General features: G+C 37.7%; 2 protein-coding genes, 1 long non-coding RNA gene and 1 pseudogene across 4 annotated transcripts; 2 read left to right on the top strand and 2 right to left on the bottom strand.

Annotated features, from left to right (window-relative positions):
• Positions 1-1,063: 1,063 nt before the first annotated feature.
• On the top strand, positions 1,064-6,367 carry LOC148732275 (uncharacterized). Its single transcript, XM_088756043.1, has 4 exons — positions 1,064-2,364; positions 2,703-3,284; positions 3,575-3,829; positions 4,420-6,367. Exons 1-4 carry the CDS (start codon positions 2,146-2,148, stop codon positions 4,501-4,503), a joined length of 1,140 nt encoding a protein of 379 aa, XP_088612169.1. The 5' UTR covers positions 1,064-2,145; the 3' UTR covers positions 4,504-6,367.
• Positions 6,368-6,384: 17 nt separating this feature from the next.
• Positions 6,385-8,592, bottom strand: LOC148732274 (uncharacterized; annotated as a pseudogene). The gene is made up of 2 exons (XR_015999692.1): positions 8,110-8,592; positions 6,385-7,787 (listed from the first exon to the last, which is right to left on the bottom strand). The product of XR_015999692.1 is annotated as an uncharacterized LOC148732274 (transcript).
• A 1,493-nt stretch (positions 8,593-10,085) lies between these two features.
• LOC111341927 (mitogen-activated protein kinase 4) lies at positions 10,086-14,239 on the bottom strand. The gene is made up of 2 exons (XM_022948974.2): positions 13,243-14,239; positions 10,086-11,865 (listed from the first exon to the last, which is right to left on the bottom strand). Exons 1-2 carry the CDS (start codon positions 14,093-14,095, stop codon positions 11,252-11,254), a joined length of 1,467 nt encoding a protein of 488 aa, XP_022804709.1. The 5' UTR covers positions 14,096-14,239; the 3' UTR covers positions 10,086-11,251.
• A 184-nt stretch (positions 14,240-14,423) lies between these two features.
• On the top strand, positions 14,424-16,369 carry LOC148732273 (uncharacterized). Its single transcript, XR_015999693.1, has 2 exons — positions 14,424-14,615; positions 14,746-16,369. It is a non-coding gene; the product is annotated as an uncharacterized LOC148732273 (long non-coding RNA).
• Positions 16,370-19,083: the final 2,714 nt, after the last annotated feature.

Raw genomic sequence — 19,083 nt, 5'->3', positions numbered from 1 at the left:
TTTTAACGGGCTTTGTGGAAATATAAATATGTGGAACACTGAAGGTTGCGGTAAGAGGTGTACAAGGGTCACGCATGATTAATCTCAAAGCAATACGTGATGCATTAATTTGAAGAAATTTGTGACACGTGCGTGACGCAAAAAGTTTCCTAAAATTCATGCGTGAAAAGGAATCAGGGCCCCTACCCTCCCCCCACCTCTTTGCTACCTTGTGATGTTTACAACGTTCCCAAAGTAATAATGTCGACCTGTTTTCCCTTAATCGACATCACAGCTAGAGGAAAACACCGCACACTTACGTTGCTAGGATGGAGACCTTGTGGAGAAACAAAATCGCTGCCAGTTAGGAGATACTCGCGATCGATGCCAAAGCTAAGACTTTCATAATGGGAGAAAATGTGGTTATGGGAGTTTATCGTTAACCTGGAGAATTCTTGGTCGAGGGTCGTATTGGTCGTGGTAGTGTTTGGCAGACATTTAAGAGTTCAGGAATGTACCTAAGCTATATCTCGTCTCAGTTATGGTAGAACAAAAAATTTAGTTTTAATCAGCTCTGTTAACAGTCAAGGCAGTCGTTTACTGAGGTTAGTCTTGTCACAAAACAGTTTCTCCCCCAAAATGCGTTGCGTGACTAGACCAGACAACGCAGCGAAAGGAGAGACCTAAAGATCTATTCACAGAATGTTAGAGTCACATCATGGAGTTTTAAAAGTCATGGTCTTTCTTGCAAAGTAAGGATCATGTTTTGACTTAAATAATTGATTTAAATCGTAAGGCCTTTTTTATGTTTTAAGGTAATTTAGTAGCAATTTTAGTTCCGCAGAAACTGCAACAGACAGCGGGGGATTGTTCACGCCTTGACCCAAACCACCTCCCTTCTTTTAAAAATGTTCGGCCTCGGCCTGAAGTCACGATACATATATCTTATTAACCAAGCGCGAGGGCCGTACTGGGAGAATATCGGCCCGAGGTCTTGACAGTACGGACCGAGCGCAGCGAGGTCTTGACAGTACGGACCGAGCGCAGCGAGGTCCGTACAAAAAAGACCGAGGGCCGATATTCTTCCAGTACGGTCCCGAGCTAGTCTCCCCGCAGCCGTGATGTTTCGGTCACGCAACGCTGCCTCACAGACACGGCTGCTTCAAGCAGCACCACATTCCGTTTCGATTGTATGCATAAGCCAATCAGAATTCGGTTATTGTTTTTTTTTGTTAGCCAATCAGCGAATCAGATTTAGCGGGAATTCGCGCCAACATGCGTAGGTTTGTTACGGCTGTAAGTTTGTAGATTTTCTTCGAGCGAAAGGGTTTGATCCACTTTCAAAACGTTTTATAACAAACCTATGAGTCAAACACCAATCAAATATATTGGGGAGAAAGACAACTGTTTCTTCTGCTCAAAAGTAGCCGCCAAGAAAGAGAGATTGCTGATATTTGGGAAGAGTTCAGTCGATCTAAAGGGACTAGTTGACTTCGCACTCGAGATTAATTTGTCTAATAATCACAATCCAGATGTTTATGTCTGCAAACAGTGTTATGATAAACTGAAAAAGCTTCAAAACGCCAGAAAAAAAGTCGAAGAACTTAAAAGAGAACTTAACGAAAAGTTTAAAGAGAGCAGAACAAGATTAAAGAGGCTAAATAAACCTGAACAAGAGAGTAGCGCCGTTGTCGAAAAGAGAACAGCGAAATCGCGGAGTTTTGATGATACCCCAAGTACTTCATCGCAAAAGCTTTCTCATGAAATAAATGAGAGGGAAGTGCAGAGTTCTACCTCTTCTATAAGTAAAATCTTGTTTGAGCCTCTGACATTGTGTTCAACAAATGCTCTTGAAGCAAACGTACTGCCATTATGTCCACTGAAAACTTCAACTCCTACGTCTTCACCAGCAAAGAACGTCGAAGCAGAGATAAAGATAAACTATCCTAGTCGAGCGATTAGAAAGTCTTACACGGTGAATTTAGCCGAATTGGAAAAGCATTAGCCTCTGGTGAACCGTCGCGCATATCATCCGCAATTATGAAGTGCCAACTAACCAGGCAACATGTAATTAAAAGGGTTCTGATGTAGGTTTCAACAGAAGTAAAGATCCTCTGTTCTCTTAAGAATCCCACCCTTCTGAGAAAAACTTCTAAAGAAGACCTGATGAAGTTTGAATTCAAGTCCCTTTGTGATGAATGGCAACAGAAAGCGCCCATATTTTACTCTTTTCTGTTGATGGCAAGTACAACCAGCAAATCAAGTGTTCAGACATGGAGCCCCAGTATGGCCCTAGCAGGTTCGATCCTTTTAAAGCAAAGGAACTGCGAAATGAATGCTACAGCAACTGTGCTTGGTATACTATTAAAGACTGGATCGATAGAAGTAAGTTGGAAAGTCTGCAATATCGAATAGAACTTTTATAATAATTATAAGAATACTTAATTAAGTGTGGCTATCATAATAATTTAGTAAATTAAGTATATAAATAATAAAACAAACATATAAATAAGTAAACAACAAATAGTCATGTGAGTAAATAAATAAATAAATACATTTGTTATTTGCATAGTGCTTATATCAAGTAAAATAGGTGAGCAACATATAGTTTATAAGTAATATTATTATAAACACAAAAAAGTAAAGAAGTTCAAGAACACAATAGCCATATATACTACTAGAATGTTTTTGAAGTGTGCATTTTTCTTCTTATTTTTCTACAGACTACTCTGAAAAGATTATCAAAGTTGAAGTTAACTGCATCTAACAGTTGTATACTAAGCAAACTGGATCAGATGGGAGAGGATCATGATATACAACTTCAAAATGCTAAGAAAGAAATAACAAAGGCCAATGTTCACCTTGAATTACTTCTTGACAAGAAAAGTGCTTCAACCTCTTTTCTAGACAGAGCTAACATTGCCAAGGAAATTGAAAAACACCAAGAATCATCCCCTCCAGGATTTGTTGTCTCCTTTGATAACATCGACCTGAATTTGCATAGAAGAAACATGACAGCAACCAAACAGAACCGTGACTATCACTGGGTAAACCATAAGATGATAGAGAACAGAGTTAGTGGAAACCACCTTGATAGTAAGAAGGCAAAATCTGACATTCTTGTTGTACAGAATCTCAAGTTTCTCCCCACAATCGCTGATAATGAAAAACAGAGAATGGATTATATTGTTTTAACATCCAGAATTTTGACAGATTACTTTGAACAGCTAGCTCCACTAAAAGATGTTTGTATCAACCACATCCCTCATAGATATTCTAAGGAGATGTCTTCAAAGTCAAGCAAGGTAATGTATGGACTAACTAGCATTAGTAACACTAGATGTGAAATGCTGTATAGGTAATGTAGTTATAGTTTGATTGGCTATTAAAATAAAATAGGTTATTGTTCCAAAAAGCATTTGTTATCATGAGAACAGGCTGTAAGCCAAGGCAGTTAATGAAGTAAATGTTCTGAGACTACAAACTTTAAGTATACTTCTATAAACTACAGATTTGACAATGATCTTACTCAATTAGGTTATTTCTTTTGTGTAACTTCAAATCAAAAGATAAAATGCCTTATGTTACTTTATAGGTTCCCCTTGGAGTTATTTTCAAAAACGAAAATATAAATGAGGAAATGTTGGCTGTACTCCAGAAATTTCACACTTATCTGCCACAAAATGGGAAAGGTGAAGTTGATACTCAGTTATTTGCAGGAGATCAACTCAGTGTTGAGCGTGCTGTCAACACAATAGCAAGCGTTGCAAATGGCTACACCCAAGAAGAGAGACTGGATGGTATAAATTTGCAGTTGGGAGACTGGCATGCAGGGGTTAAACTCTTAACTGTGAGTATTTCATGAATTATAATGTTGTAGTGGATTGATGTTGGGTGTTTCTTGCAAATTAGTGCCAGGCATTAAAATACAGCATGAAACTACTTTACCCAATAAAGGGCAAATTGACTTAAAAATAAAACATGGTATTGACCAATTTAATTTATCCACTGGATAATAGATTTCAACAATTTTGCTCAGATTTTGAAAAATTTCGATGTTGTTCAGTTTGTTCATTACCTATGTCCATGGCATATGGTTTATGTTAAGCACTCATGCTTTTGTAAGTATAAAAAAAAACCCATCATTTTCATTTTCTGTGATAATATCCTGTGTTGATGTATACCTTTTACTTATGGGATGCAAGTAAGACCTATATTTTGCTTTTTTCGATATTAGCTCAAGTGGAAAACACAGGGTAATGTCATTTTAATGTTTACAACATTTGCATCATATAGTAAACTTGTAGAAATCTCAGAGTTGGAATGGAACTCAGGAAAGAACATAGTGCACTGCTAGAGCATGCTATTAATGTCTGGACAATTATTAATAAGCACTAAAAAATTTATTCATTGTAACATTGTGTATTGTCTGCGTTTCAGTTGATCTATAACCGTTTTTACAGTGGAAAGTCTGATGATGATCACTGCACCCTCTTCTCCGATCGAAGTCTAATAAACAGATGAAATGTAAATGGTGAACCAAAGTTGGCCTACCGAGCTGACAGGGATTTCTTGGAAGTGGAAGTGAAGAAGTGAGTTATAGCAGCTGCAATGTCAACTCTTGATTTCAAAGACAAAACAGATACTGCAAATTCGTCACTGCGAAGCAATCTTCAATTAATGATGAAGTCTGAAAGGCACAAAGCACTGGTAGATATTTCAGCTAAGGTGGTTGATGAATTCATATTTGACCAGGGGAAAGCAAGTGTTATGGTGGATGCTGTGCTATTGGAACAGGAAAAAGAGAACTTGCTACAGCAGGGTTTGAATGAAGATGGGTGTTTTCCATGTCGGTTTGAGGGTTGTTCGAAATCGTTTGCATTCAATGGAAAAAGTAGAAGAAACCACGAACTATCTCACAATCCTCCAGTTGTCATTGAAGAGCAGAACACATTTTCTCCCTCAAAACCAAAGCCTGAAGATCCTTCCTTACCAAATTTAGATGATATATTCAATTATAACTGCGCACTTCTGGCTGATGGTTATCTTTTTTTAATTTTCTCGATGCAGTGAAAGAAGGAGATGGGGAACGCATCATGCGACAATATAAGTATATAATGTTATACTGTAGAGCTGATGGTAGTGGTAGTGCGAAATATGCACTGGAGTGCCTATATCAATTTTTCTTAGTACATGCTCTTTTGTCACCCAGAGACAGCGAGAGATTTGTTTGAAACAGGTCGGTCTACAACCACAATACTCGTGGCACAAACATACCCCTGGATCTTGACGTTGAACATAGTAATAACTTCCTGAAGCAATGTATAAAGAATCTGGGCCCTAATGTAAGTGAAGGAGCAGTTTTGCGAGTTTGCAAGGCTGAGAAAAGCACTAGAACTGTTTTAGATAACATTGACTGTTCTCTAAATGTAAAAAAAGCATCCACTAAACATGGTAAAACCTCCTGTGATGATGACATTGAAGCTCTAGTTAAGAGATTGGTTGACTTACAGGTGTTTAAAGAACATGCAGAGGGCCCTTCATATTATCATTATACTGACTTCGAGAGGAACAGACTTGAAAACCTAAGCATGTCTGAAATATATAAATGGATCAACAAGCACAAAAAGAACATTAGCATTGGAATTCGAGCCAGGTGAACTCAGAGACAAACAATCCTTTACAACGATAAATTGATTATTAAAAGCACTATATTAACAGCACTCTGTCGAACATAATTATAGTTATAATAACAACGATGATACTGTTATAAGGTATGAACTAGCCTCCTAAGCAGGCAGATTAAAATCTCTCTTTTCCTTTGTTGGTATCCCTGTGCTGCTGTATTTCCACAGGCATACAGTCACTAATACATTGATAAGCAATATGTGTTTTATCTTACCATACCTTTCTCATCTCATAGTCAGAAAGAAAACTACAGAGGAGGCTTCTTATGAACATTAAGTTTCTATAATGTGAAAAAAATGGATGCATTGAAAAACATGTTTAGTGATCATTAATAATTATTGCACTACAAATGTTGTATTGTTCAATTTCATTATGTTGTTTTTCAACCATAGAAAATTATATACCTTTTTAATTGGATTAAAAGTTTTATGAAGCATGATCCTATTAGGATACTAATTCCAAACATTTCCAATATCACTTGTACCAATGAACTCATAATAGAGTGAACATGCTTAATTTGTGAAACAAATACTAGTAAAACTACTAAGTGGTGTTGATTACACAAAAGGGAACAAGGGAATTAGCATAACTTAGTAGTATTTAATAGTAATGTTTATATTTCACGGATAAAGTATGTTCACTCTAGAATCTGTTTTAGTCTTACTTGATACAAATAAATTGACATATACCACAAAGAAAATTGTGATATCTTTACTTTTAATTCATGTCCATGTTGCCCAGCACATTCTGCACCACATCAGGAACAGCAGCAAAAGAAGTGTCACTTATCTCAAGATTACTGAGGTTTTCTTCGAGCAAAGACATATTTTGTAACATGGAAATATCCTGTAAGAAAACATCTGTAGCCTTTGCTAACAGCTCATCATCATCTAAAAGTGACATACACTCCTCCACCCACAAGTCATCCATGAGGTCATCTATGTCAGCTTTGTCCAAATTATTCTCATCAGTGTCATTGAATGTGTCAGCTAATACTTGCAATATCTTATTAGCATGCCTCAGATCCCAAATCTCAATATATTCATAAATGTCTTGTACTGTAAACAAAGACTCAATGTTATTCAACACTTGTTGAATTTGGAGCTCGGAGAATCCTAGCACAAATGATATATCAGTGAAAGTATTGATCTGGCACATTGATGTTGTTTTCAAAAGGTTCCTTACTAATTCTTTGTGGTATATGTTCAGTTCTTGACAAACACTTGCCTTTTGCTCATGAGACACCTGTCTAGTCTTTCTTGCAGTGTTGGCGTTAGTTTTATATGATGGGATTTCAGTACTTTTTCCACAACTTGGTAAGCTACACTTGCAGACCAATGCGCAGATGTCACAACATAAATGCAAATGAGAAATGTGGGTAAATTCAGCTTCAAAATGTTTCATAAGACCCTTTCATCTACATTCTGAACTTGTCACATACATCGTCATGTTACCTTCAACATGTGCCAATAGTAGACCATTGTACAGGAGAATTGCTTGAGCTGGACTTCCGTCCCTCCCAGCTCGACCAGTTTCTTGAGCATAAGATTCTATATTCTTCGCAGGGCCAAAATGCACAACTCTACTCAGCTTTGCAATTTACGCCCATTCCAAAGGCTATTGTTGCGACCAAAACACGTATCTTGCCAGCTTCAGTTGAAAAAGACTCCATAATTGTATTTTTGTTAGCCACAGGTGTGCAAGAGTGGAGCATTTCCAACATAGCCTCATCATTAGGTGTAAACATGTCTTTACCAAGCAGACCTCTGATTGTAGCATAAATAACACCACACTGTTTAATAGTTTGACAGTAGACAATAGTTCTAGCACATTCTTCCTTGTTGGTTCTCAAGTCATCTGCCAGCCAACCTAAATAATATACAATGTCCACTTCCTTTTCCATGTAATGAATGGAGTAGGTAAGGTTGGGCTTATTTGGACTGTCAAAAATAACGTAAGGTTCTTTCATTAATAGAATGTCAAATATTGTGTCTCTTGTTTTATTAGTTGCTGTTGCTGTTAAAGCCACAATTTGCTCTTTTGGGGCAAGGCTTCGGAATTCATGTAGTCTTGCGTAGCACTCACGGAACACAGCATGGTCATTAGTGCTTGATGTACCCCTGAGAAGTAAAATCCGACAGTTTTTATTATCTTAGAAATATTATTATGGTATTATTGTGTACATAACAGTTCTTTTAAAGAAATAATTGTGCTGACAAATGAGCAACGTATACAAAGCAAGCATTTTCTAGAATTAAGCCACGAGTTTATCGAGTCTATTCTCATCTCAGGACGAATTAAAATTAGAAATTTGAGCTCATTTTGAGTAATTCAGTTTAAGAGTATTTATATTTTTAAGGACAATACGTTGAATTTTGACCGAAGTCAACAGCTAACTACTTCAAAAATTAGTCAGCTATTTTCCACCAAGAAATGACTCACCATTGCCTTATCACATGGGCTTCATCCACTGCGATAGCACACAGCTTTTCGGAGTATACTTTATTAGTCAACATTGATCTCCAACGATCGTTATCGAGCCAGGATTCAGGTGTCCCATACACAAGCGAATATTTTCCGGCTTCTAAGTCTCTGCGATCTCCTTCATTTTCGACATTACTTATGTTTATTGCAGAAATACCCAGGCTATTCAAATAGGCAACTTGATCCTTGCTTAGATTAAGAAGCGGGCAGACAACAACAACAATACTCCCATGACGAGCCATTACCATGTCGAACATCGTTGGCAGAGCTTGGAATATCAGCGATTTGCCATAGCCCGTTGGCAAATTCACAAAAATATCTCTACCCTGCATAAATTTTTCGATTGCAACCTTTTGATAAGCATTTAGCTCTTTAAATCTGAATTTTTCGCAAACAGCTTTGAGTGCCTCTTCCACAGCCGCCATGTTGAATTTCCAGGAGGCGGGAATGGCGTCTCGATTTCTAGAGTCGCGCTCTGATTGGCTAACGGAATGTGGTGCTGTTTGAAGCAGCCGTGTCTGCGAGGCAGCGTTGCGTGACCGAAACATCACGGCTGCGGGGAGACTAGTCCCGAGCAAGCTTGGTTAATAAGAGATTTATTATACGACTGAAGTTCAAAGGGACACAAGTGCGGTATCATTCGGGACCATTCGGGACAGTGCCCGGTCCAATACTTAGAGAATATTGGACCGGCAATAGAGCATTTTGATTGGTTGATTTTAGTTATTGGCCCTCTGACTGCCCGATTCGTGTAATAAATTGTACTTCTGCATGCACCCGCGCACGCTCCGAAGTCGCACGTGTGGCCAGCAACTTAAGAGTGGATCACGCGTCAATTCTCCGCCGCAGCAGTGATGATCGGTTCTAGGATTTCTTATCGATTATGGCGAGATGTCTTGTGATATCGGTTTAATTTGAAATTATCATGCAAGTTCTACCTAAAATTTTATACAGTAAACTTTTCAGTAGAATTATACGAAAGCAATATCTACGAAAACAGCAAAATAAACTATATTGAAGTGTGCTGCTCAAGTGAACAAAAACCAGCGCTAGTTTATTTAAAATACGTACTTTAGATTTTCTAAATTGCAACCCCAAAATGTTTATGCTAATTACGGAAATGCACATTTTTAGCTTTGACAGACCATTGTCTCAACTACTTTCCGCAGGACTTTAAGAGTACTGCGTTCTTATCAAAGACGAGATAATCTGCAATATTCTTTGACAAACGACTTATTCCTAGTCGCAAAGTAAAACATTTTGGAGCGCATTGTGGCCCAGAATACAAAGTCAACGATTTTCATGTCTAACACTTGCACGTGCGTAATCGCGTGAACGTCTATTGACATGTAAATAGTGTTTTATAAGGGTGAAAAAGGTCCTTGACTGATAGATTAGGTCACGCCTGAACTAATACAAGTTACATCACTGAAGTGTCTTCTCTTCTTTTCTATGTAAATTTGAAAAACCAATTAAACTATGCGAGCATTATGTACGCTAATAACGTAATGAACGTGTAGGCTTTGACACTTTGCAGAGTATTACTACTGTAATTATCTGATAGAAATGTTATAAAACAATTGGTTCAGACGAAGTCCATTGTCTCAATCATCAAGATGCAGAGATGGACGGCACGAAAGATGTGGTTGAGTTTCTCGAGAGGTAGCTGAGCCGAGAACAACTGTATCATGTTCCAGTTGCTACATATCTCGGTGATCCCACGTGAAAGCACCAACCATCATTTTACCAGCAGATCTTTCTAGTAGCATAGCATACATCTAATTCATAGCGAGTAAACAATACCGTTTAAACATGTGCAGAGTATCACGTGCACACTCAGCTTGGTCGCATGAGAGAAAACGTGAGTGATCTCGTGTTCTCTGCGAGTAACCTTCACTCAACTTTACCAGCTCCACACAACTGAAAAGACAGAGTTGTTAAAAGTGAACAAAGTTATTTATTTAACAAATAATTTCTCAAATTTTACAGCAAGCATGATCTTTTCATAACAAAATTAATCTTAGCGCCACACCATTGATTACCAGCCATAGCGTAATGGCAACAGTTTACAGAATTTAAACACCTATAAAACATTTCTTTCTACATTGAATTTACAAATTTAAGGTTCTCATCGATCTAACTGCAGCTTTAACAATTTCATTCACATGGTAACATTGACATTGGATGTGACTTTAAGGCTTGACAAAAATGATAATATCTTTCCGAAGACAATTTCCTGTACTGCTGAGGCATTGCATACAGGAACTCTTCGGTTGATTTCTCACTTCATTTTCCCTTCCCTCGTCCCAAATAAATTAAATTATGATATATCTGTTGTGGAATAAATAAACATTTCAATTTTACATAATACTTTTCTTGTTAATAGCCATAATTGATAGCGCAATATCATCAAGGGCCAAGCTTAGGTAAGAATGATTTCCTTTCGTCGCCTAGCAAATTGCACCTAAATCAATCTTTGAAATTTTTTTTTCTTTCTTTTTTCTTTAGTTACAAATGACAATTGTCAAAAAAAATTAAATACTTGGAAATTATGTTTACGTAACCTTGGAAACACAGGAGAATTGCAAAAGTGAGAGTAAAAAAAAGTTACTTTCAACAAAAAACTGATCTATCCTTCACTTACTACTTTACTAACTTGCTTAAAAACGAAAATCAATAAATAAAATTAAAATTGCAAGGGCATATAAAAAAGAATCCCTTGGGCACAACGTAACTGTCATAAATTTAACTCAAATGGGTGAAATCCAATAAAGTGTATTTTTTCAATACTCTTTGTGGTAAAATAAGCCATGAATGGCACAGTACTAAAGGATAACACTGACAGAGAGATAAAGAATCCACAAAATCACATACAAGAAAATCCAATAAGTTAAACCAATCATATCTTTTAAGATTTTAAGCTTCTAATAAAAACTAGTAAACACAACACTTTCCAATTAACAAAACAATTTACTTTTTAACATCACACAATGACCCCCTTTCCACTGAACCAAAATGCTCCACCATAGCAAGTTTAAACGTAATGATCTAGCCGTCACATTATGTGAATCCTCAAGTACAAAAACACAATCCTGACCAATTAAAAATAACACAATCCAAATGGTCCATTAAAAACATTTTTCTTACAAGTTAAGTTCACATTTTCCTTCAAGCCTCCTTTGCCAAACATACCATCTAAAATGGTTGAAGGCATGTTAGCATGATGAGACTCGAACAGTTTTTCCTGCTCTTTAGGATCAACAGTTTCATTTAGGGACATTTGGATTTTATAGGCCACTGCCAAAGTCTCTAGTTCTTCTTTGTAACTTTCTAAACCCAAACGCTCTGACACATCAATGCGGGTTTTACACTGGTCCAGCAAAGGAGCTTCTGGCTCTTCCATTATGTCTTTCAAAGATAAGATGTCATTTCCAGAGTCTTGCTTCTCCACAACAACTTCTTCGAGAACGACATCTGGCACAGAGCTTTCAAAAGAGCCACTACTTTCAAATGAAGAACACTCTTCTAAAATCCAGCTCTTTAAGGTGTCCTCCTCAAAGTCTCCAACCTCATCTTCAATGTGCAGTGGCTCGAAACAGACTGGTTCATCAGATGGGAATGAATACTGATGAAGGTATGGATGAGCAAGGGCTTCTTCTGCTGTAATTCTTTTATCTGGATTAAACTTCAGCATTTTCACCAGCAGATCAAGAGCTGCCAAAAAAAAAAAAATGAGAAGCAAAATTTTGAGTATTGCCATTACTTCAGGAAAATATGGTAGCCATCAGCTAATCATGTAATGATGTTACTAAGTACTCACTATTATACAAACACTGTCAGTATTACATCAGGCAAATACATGTAAGAGTCTCTTAGAGACACATCAGTGATTTCTCCCAGAGGAAAACTAATAAAAAACATGATTTTACGCATGTATCTTACTGGTACTGTGAATTTTGTTCGCTAAGTACTAGGGGTGACTAAGGAAGATTGGCATTAGGTTCTAGGTGTCACAATTTACATCTTGTTTTCCAGGAATATGAAGAATTTCACTTTTAAGCGTGTGTTTTTTGTTTGTATACTGTGACTTAACAATTTCCTTTCACGCATGATTTGGAGCATGTAGATTGTTGGGTATTATTACAAAGGTTAAAATTTCAATTATTTCCAGTGCTTCCCAATTGGTTAGCCAATCCTACAGAACATTCCATTTGGGTTCGGTATGTGGTTAAGATTAATAATTATTATACGGTTTTCAGTTTAGCTAGTAAGTCGCCAAGCATCTTAAACAAGGTCGGTTCATCAAACCGCTACATAAAAATGCTTAACGTTTAAAATTCACACGAACAAATGAAAGAAAAGAAATCGTCAAGAGAACAAGAAAATGAAATTTACTTTACCACCCGCGACTGCGCTGATACGTAAACAATATTTTAAGTCCACTGGGGTGATTTTTTGCCGATCTGTTGCGCCATGAAAAACTCACAAAAAAGGAATAATATTCTCGTGGTTCGCGCAAATGGACCCGATATTCGATTGTATTTCGAAAGATATCAAGCGAGAGGCGATATCAAGGCCCTTCTGTGCCAACTAATATCATCGTTAAATTTAGAAATTTCCTAACTCACGACATTTTTTTCAAGTGTACCTCCCGATTCGAGCATTTTAATTTTGTACATTCTGTCCTCATCCATTCCGAAAGACACATTTCAGCTCGTAAATATTTAGACTGTAGAAAAAGAAAACTTCACCAAAAAGATACACCCTAGATACCTAGAATATTTTTTCTTTATTTATATTTTACATTAAAACTCATAAAATATTCATAGGGTGTCAAAGTACAATTCTGGAGTGAGCAATACGAGCGAAGTATCAGAAAATTCTTGAATATAGGGAAGACTCGGAAAACACGGGTTCATTCCATTATAAATAAACGAAAAAAACTGGGATGACAGCGCTCATAAGAATCAGAGAAAAAAAATTGGTGTTACGTAAGTGAACTTGACCGCGTCGCTTCCAATTGCGCGACTATGCAAATGAATTCCAATGTTTTCATGTACGGTTCGAACCGACAACAAAACCGGTTCCTACCTTGGATGCCGATGTGTGGAAACTTGCTCCCCAAGGCAGATCCCTGCTCCTGAGTCCTCTTCAAAGCCGTTCTTTCTGGTAGATGTGGTTTAAGAACTGTCCATTCTTCCTCCGTCAGGCAGACAGAATCTAAAATTTGCTCCATTTGATCGATTTCGTGTCTCCCTTCGAACAGGGGTTTGCCTAGTAACATTTCAGCAAAAACACACCCCGCGGCCCACATATCTACCGAACTGTCATAAGTCGATGCATTCAACAACAGTTCAGGTGATTTATACCACAAGGTCGAGACGCTGTGAGTTAGATGGCCGTTGTGTGAGTAAGCCGGATCGAGAATTCGTGATCGTCCGAAGTCGCCTATTCTAAGAAGCAACGTTTCAGAGTCAACTAGTAGATTACTTGGTTTCACGTCACGATGAACAACGTTCGCGGAGTGGATGTATTTCAGTCCTCGTAAGAGCTGATATAAAAATAATTTAACATAATCCTCTCGCAGTTTTCCTTTACTTTGTAAGATTTGATGTAGGTCAGAATCAATCAGGTCTTCGACAAGATAAAGTTCGGTCGCCCCTCTGAAATGTTCGTCTGTGCCGTCCAAGAATGGCATGCCCTCAGAGTCCACTACTTTTGTTAATTTCACCACATTCTCGTGTTCGAGGGTCTTTAGAGCCTTCACTTCTCTGAGAGCTGCTTTACAGTTCATTCGGTCTCGAAGAATAAGTCTTTTAAGAGCAACCCGTTGGTCGGTTTCCACATCGATGGCGGAATAGACCGCGCCGCTGCCACCGGTTCCCACAAGCTTCATGTTCGTGAAGCCAGAGCCGAGAAAGTCCGAGTTCGTTCCTTCAGACATAGTGAACGTCTTGGTAAAGTCGATGTGATCCCCAAGACTCCTGGGGAATAATGAGCTACTGTTATAAAGGTAAGAGCATTTCTACAGCCATCCACGACTTTCTCCCGTGGTTGCGCTAAAATTTTTTTCAGGACAATCGTTCGAACAAGATATCAACCGGCGAGAACAGATATCCTTACATCTGATTGGCTCATAGGATGAAGAGTATCGAACAACACCTGTGATTGGTCAAAAGTCTCTATGTTTCAGGTGACGTTCACATGCATCACATGAAGACAGATAGCGTATGACTACATCTGTTCTTACATCAGCCGTAATAATTCACGTTGGTAAACACATTTCCTTGTTACATAACAGAGCACACGTCCTCTTGTCTCTGTCGATACTGGCCAGCCTTCGATTTTCTGAGTATTATTTTGTATATTTTCAGTTAAACGGTTGAATATTTTGTGCATTACGCTAATCTAAGTGATTTGGATCCACACGCAACAGGAAACACGCAAATGTTTCTTTCGCCAAGGTCATAGAGCTATTGCATCGTCAGCGTAGAAAGTTCATCCGGTTCTTACTTCACAACAGAAATATGAGAGCTAAAGCATCGAAACTAGCGTTAGTTACCAAATTTGACTTTTTCCCTCTTTTACTTTCAGTTTTGACATGAGGGGAAACTGTTCAAGATAAAATGAAAGAAAAAATGGAAGAAGGAAGACTTTCCGAATACTGCGCATGATTAGGGCATGAAAAATTAAGAGGATGTGGGAGTGAGAGGGAAATTGAATTTTCCGAATGACGTTCGTCTAGATGAAGTACTTCCAATTTTGCTAAGAATCGCTGATGTCAAAGCGTGGGATGTTGACAGTCAATCGAATACGACTACAACATTGAGACAAATCACCTGCCTGCTAGAACGCCTCCGATTTTAGTTCAGATGAATATAATTTTGCATATTGATTCCAAAAAAAGAACACTAATAACGGAAACAAAAATTATGAGTAGAGCTGTCGTATTAACGCGGAATAACTTCTTCTCGTTGAAGTTGGGCAGCTGGCTTATCGAGGAATGAGAAAATGTCGCAAAAATTGATGAGATGCCCAGTAAAATTAAGATTTTGTGCAGAGAGCTTAGCTGTCTTTCGAACAGGTGAAAGATATATTTCAATTTTGCAAAACCCCAGGAATAGCTTTTGAAAACCACAAAATTAATTTGACAGAAGTGGGTCTCTACGAAACTTCCGGAAATCAAGAGTGAAATTACGTACTGCGACTGAGGAGTGTGAACAATTTTAAAAAACAAAATATTAAACTGAAAGAATATTGTATTTCGTCTAAGTCATATTTCGAAAGGAACATATACATATATCACGTTTAGTCGAATGATATATATTTTAGATCTGCTACGATTTTTCTCCTTGTTGTCCTCTTCTTATTTTGTGTTGGAATTTTTAACGGATTGGAGCTCCCAAATTTTTTCTGGCAAAACAACTTGAACTTCTTGGGAGGGCTTGCGAGGAACAACTGAAAAGCAGTAGCTACGAACATGGTGGCCTTAATGCATCCGGCACTGCTGCCACACGGGCATCATGCCAGCTTTAAATATTTTTAGCCTCGATCAACTGACGCAAGAGCAGCATAAAATATGCGTTAACCAAGTGAAAGTTCACCACAAAGATCAGCCTCAGGAAAAATTAGTCTTCCTTCGCCTCGATATACTGAGCAGAGTTAAATTTGCCAATTTGTCCGTGAGGCAAAATCAACAACCAATAATATTTGAGGTTTATTTTCTTCAGGAAAGTTGTACTTATGATGAAGACAGTCTGGTGAAAATTCCGCCGGTCTAATAGTGCAACGAAAAAAATGATCCACATAAATGATAAGGGCATAAAATTAGTCGAAAACATTTGTATGCCTAAGTGACGCAAGAGCAACATAAAATATGCCTAAGTGAAAGTTGAAGGCAAAAATCAGTCTTTTGAAAATTGTCTGAGGTTAACTTTGCGAATCGATGCGTGGAATGAAATCTACATGTACAGAAAAAAAAAATTTAAAGGGTATGGTTACAAAAAGAAAAAAAAGAAAACACTTGTCATGTCGCAAATTTTATAGATTACCCGTCAAATAACGAATGATCAATCCATAATAGGAAGATGAACCGTCATATAACTATTTTTTGTTTCTATCTTCCCTCATCTCTTTTGTGATAGCAAATATAGTCCCATATCGCGACTTGGTGGAGTACACTGCTAAAAACTCAGATAAATGCAACTTTTTTCATGAACGGAGCATGCAGTGTAATGAATCTGAACTTGCTATACTGATCGATTTAAGATACATGAATTTAAAAATAGTTTTAGGTTGGTTAAAGTTAGCCTTCATCTGAAGTAATTCAGGAATATTCTTAAGTTACCCTTGTATTGTACACCATGATAGAACTTTGAATCAAAGTTTCTACGTACCTCACAGGCCGGTCTCCTGTTGAAGCTCTCTCTTGTTGAAACGCAGCATGTTTTATTTGGCAAACTGACCATGCAAGATTTTACCTGCAGCCGATGATTAAACCTTTCGAAAACTCTGCACTCAAGAGACGTTCTAACTGAGTGCAGAGTTTTCGAAGGGTTTAATCATCGGCTGCAGTTAAAACCTTGCATGGTCAGTTTGCCAAATAAAACATGCTGCGTTTCAACAAGAGAGAGCTTCAACAGGAGACCGGCCTGTGAGGTACGTAGAAACTTTGATTCAAAGTTCTATCATGGTGTGCAATACAAGGGTAACTTAAGAATATTCCTGAATTATAGAAGAACTTATTAAATACACTCAATACTTTTGATTATTCTTTCAAGAATTTCACAAAATTGCCAGCACAATAATCTTATTACGGTCTTTGTGTTCAAACAAGTGTGTCAATTGTTTGAAGTGGAGTTTAAAGATCACATGATAACAATTTTTTTAAACTTTGCAGAAAAGCTGTTAGTACCTTTATACTGGCAAAAGTTGAATTTGGGGCAAATTGCGCCACAGGTTTATGGCATAGTTAACATTGATTCACATTAACACCAAGGGTCTTTAAGAGTTATGGAGTATCTGTCGATATTTCCGAAGTCTGTTTTTGATGTTAGGGACTGCTTGACCGCAATACGTCATAACTGGACGGATTTAGAACTCGGCACCTAACTAAAATAAATTGCGAAATATTATGGATAAATATTATAATTTTCTTTTTTACATACCCAGACATTAAAGTAGCGGAAAACGAATATTTTCAATTGTCGACTAGAAAAACACGGTCGTCTTTTTTAAAAGACGACCGTGTCTAGTATCAAGCCCTCAGTTGTATTTGGTTTCGTTTTAGCTTGACTATGATCGACTGATTGGCTTGCCTGACACACAATTCTCTCTGACATATTTCAGAAGTTATTGGGTCATTCATTTTTGAAATATTGGGACTGTGTTGTGTTTAGAAACCGTCACTTTGATCAAAGCGTCAACTGGAGACAGAGAAAACACTCTAAAAGTCATTTGTCTAAGTGGAATGTTGTTCAAAGAGCAAACCAATTAAAACAATATCTGATCGAAGCAGTGGCCAAAGTCATCGAGAGGCTTAGGAAACACATGGCCTTTAGATTTCTACCAGGGTAGTAAATGGAAATGCGATCAAGGAAGGATTTTGCGATGCATGTGTTTTGCGCTTTTTATGATACTTCAGAAATCTTCAGAGAAAAAATTGAAATCAAAGAGTTTGTTTTCGATTATTGGTGAATATAGCACTTTAAAAAATTCGTGATTTCGCTGACTGATAAATATTTTTAACGTTCAAGATATAGTTTAAATATAATGTTAATTGTATGGTACTCATATGTCTACTCATAAAGTCTGCCATTTGTTTGGCACATTTAGGAAAAAATTTCAAACATCAGTTATATTGAGTGAACTTAGATTGAATCTTGTATTTTCACAGCGCACTCCAACACTAAACCGCTGACCACAGACGTTCTCCAGCGAGTTATTAGACCATTCCGAAAATACGTATTTTTATAGTTCTTTACCGAGCTCAAAATCACCCATGTTTCTTTCTCTGTTTTTAGAAGTGATTAGGGATTAAGGAAGCGAACAGTAAAATCCGGAACCGGCGAGCATAGCGGCCGTAGTTTAAAAATCTGAGGTAATCAACTTAAAGGCCATGAATTATAAAATTATTTCCGATGTGATTTCCTCCGGACACAAATTGAGCCTTGAATCGACTTACACAAAGACACCGGAGGTGCATAGTAGTACCTCGAGCTATCTCGAGTCTCGCAAAATATTTAATCTATCTCGAAACCTCATCATAGTTTGCCTGAGTCTCGAGGTTTCGTATCTTCTACCTTTGTTCTCAAGATGTAAAATTTCTAAAAACAACTGTGCTAGTATATTGCTTACTTTGTTGGAGGCAAAATTCTGCGTAGGATCAATGTCAAGAGAAAAAAATTGAAATGGAGAAATTGATATTTCGCGTAAACGAATGGAAGTTAAGAGAGAGTTTAGTATTCCCAACCCCAACGCCACATTTTTCCAGTCGAGCTAAGTTGGACATTTGTCTATCATCCTACTGATCGGATCTCAGCAAACCAAACGACCAGGGGAAAAAGTTGCGGACCACGAAACGCTAGATCAAAACCAGACTAATCTCGTGTTTATCATGTTATTAGAACATAGCAAAGGTCTGTTGTTTACTAACTTTTTGACCGGAACTCATACAATATAGTTAAGCTGCAGTTGTAAGAGTGAGAAAAACAGGTCAAAAGGCCCGAGCACAGCGAGGCTTAAGTGTGGAAAAGATAATCAAATTTCATGGCATATTACGACTTTAAGTCGTCGGTATTTCCGTGAAGAGGCCAGATCACGAAATATTCTACGCTTTGTACCCTGTTCAAAAGATTCGCCGAAACCACCATTTGTACCATGAACACTTGCCATGTGCAACCGAGCGTCTCGAAGATTTTGCACGATGACCTT

This window comes from Stylophora pistillata, chromosome 4 (genome assembly GCF_964205215.1).
Source record: "Stylophora pistillata chromosome 4, jaStyPist1.2, whole genome shotgun sequence".
Lineage (NCBI taxonomy): Eukaryota > Metazoa > Cnidaria > Anthozoa > Scleractinia > Pocilloporidae > Stylophora > Stylophora pistillata.
This window is presented reverse-complemented; position numbering and strand designations above follow the sequence as displayed.

Bases quoted from the DNA above. Each gene is read 5' to 3' on its own strand.
- LOC148732275 (XM_088756043.1), top strand. From the start codon at position 2,146: ATGAAGTTTGAATTCAAGTCCCTTTGTGATGAATGGCAACAGAAAGCG. The intron at 2,365-2,702 runs GTAAGTTGGAAA...ATTTTTCTACAG, and splicing joins TAAAGACTGGATCGATAGAA to ACTACTCTGAAAAGATTATC. The intron at 3,285-3,574 runs GTAATGTATGGA...GTTACTTTATAG, and splicing joins TGTCTTCAAAGTCAAGCAAG to GTTCCCCTTGGAGTTATTTT.
- LOC111341927 (XM_022948974.2), bottom strand. From the start codon at position 14,095: ATGTCTGAAGGAACGAACTCGGACTTTCTCGGCTCTGGCTTCACGAAC. The intron at 11,866-13,242 runs GTAGGAACCGGT...TTTTTTTGGCAG, and splicing joins TCCACACATCGGCATCCAAG to CTCTTGATCTGCTGGTGAAA.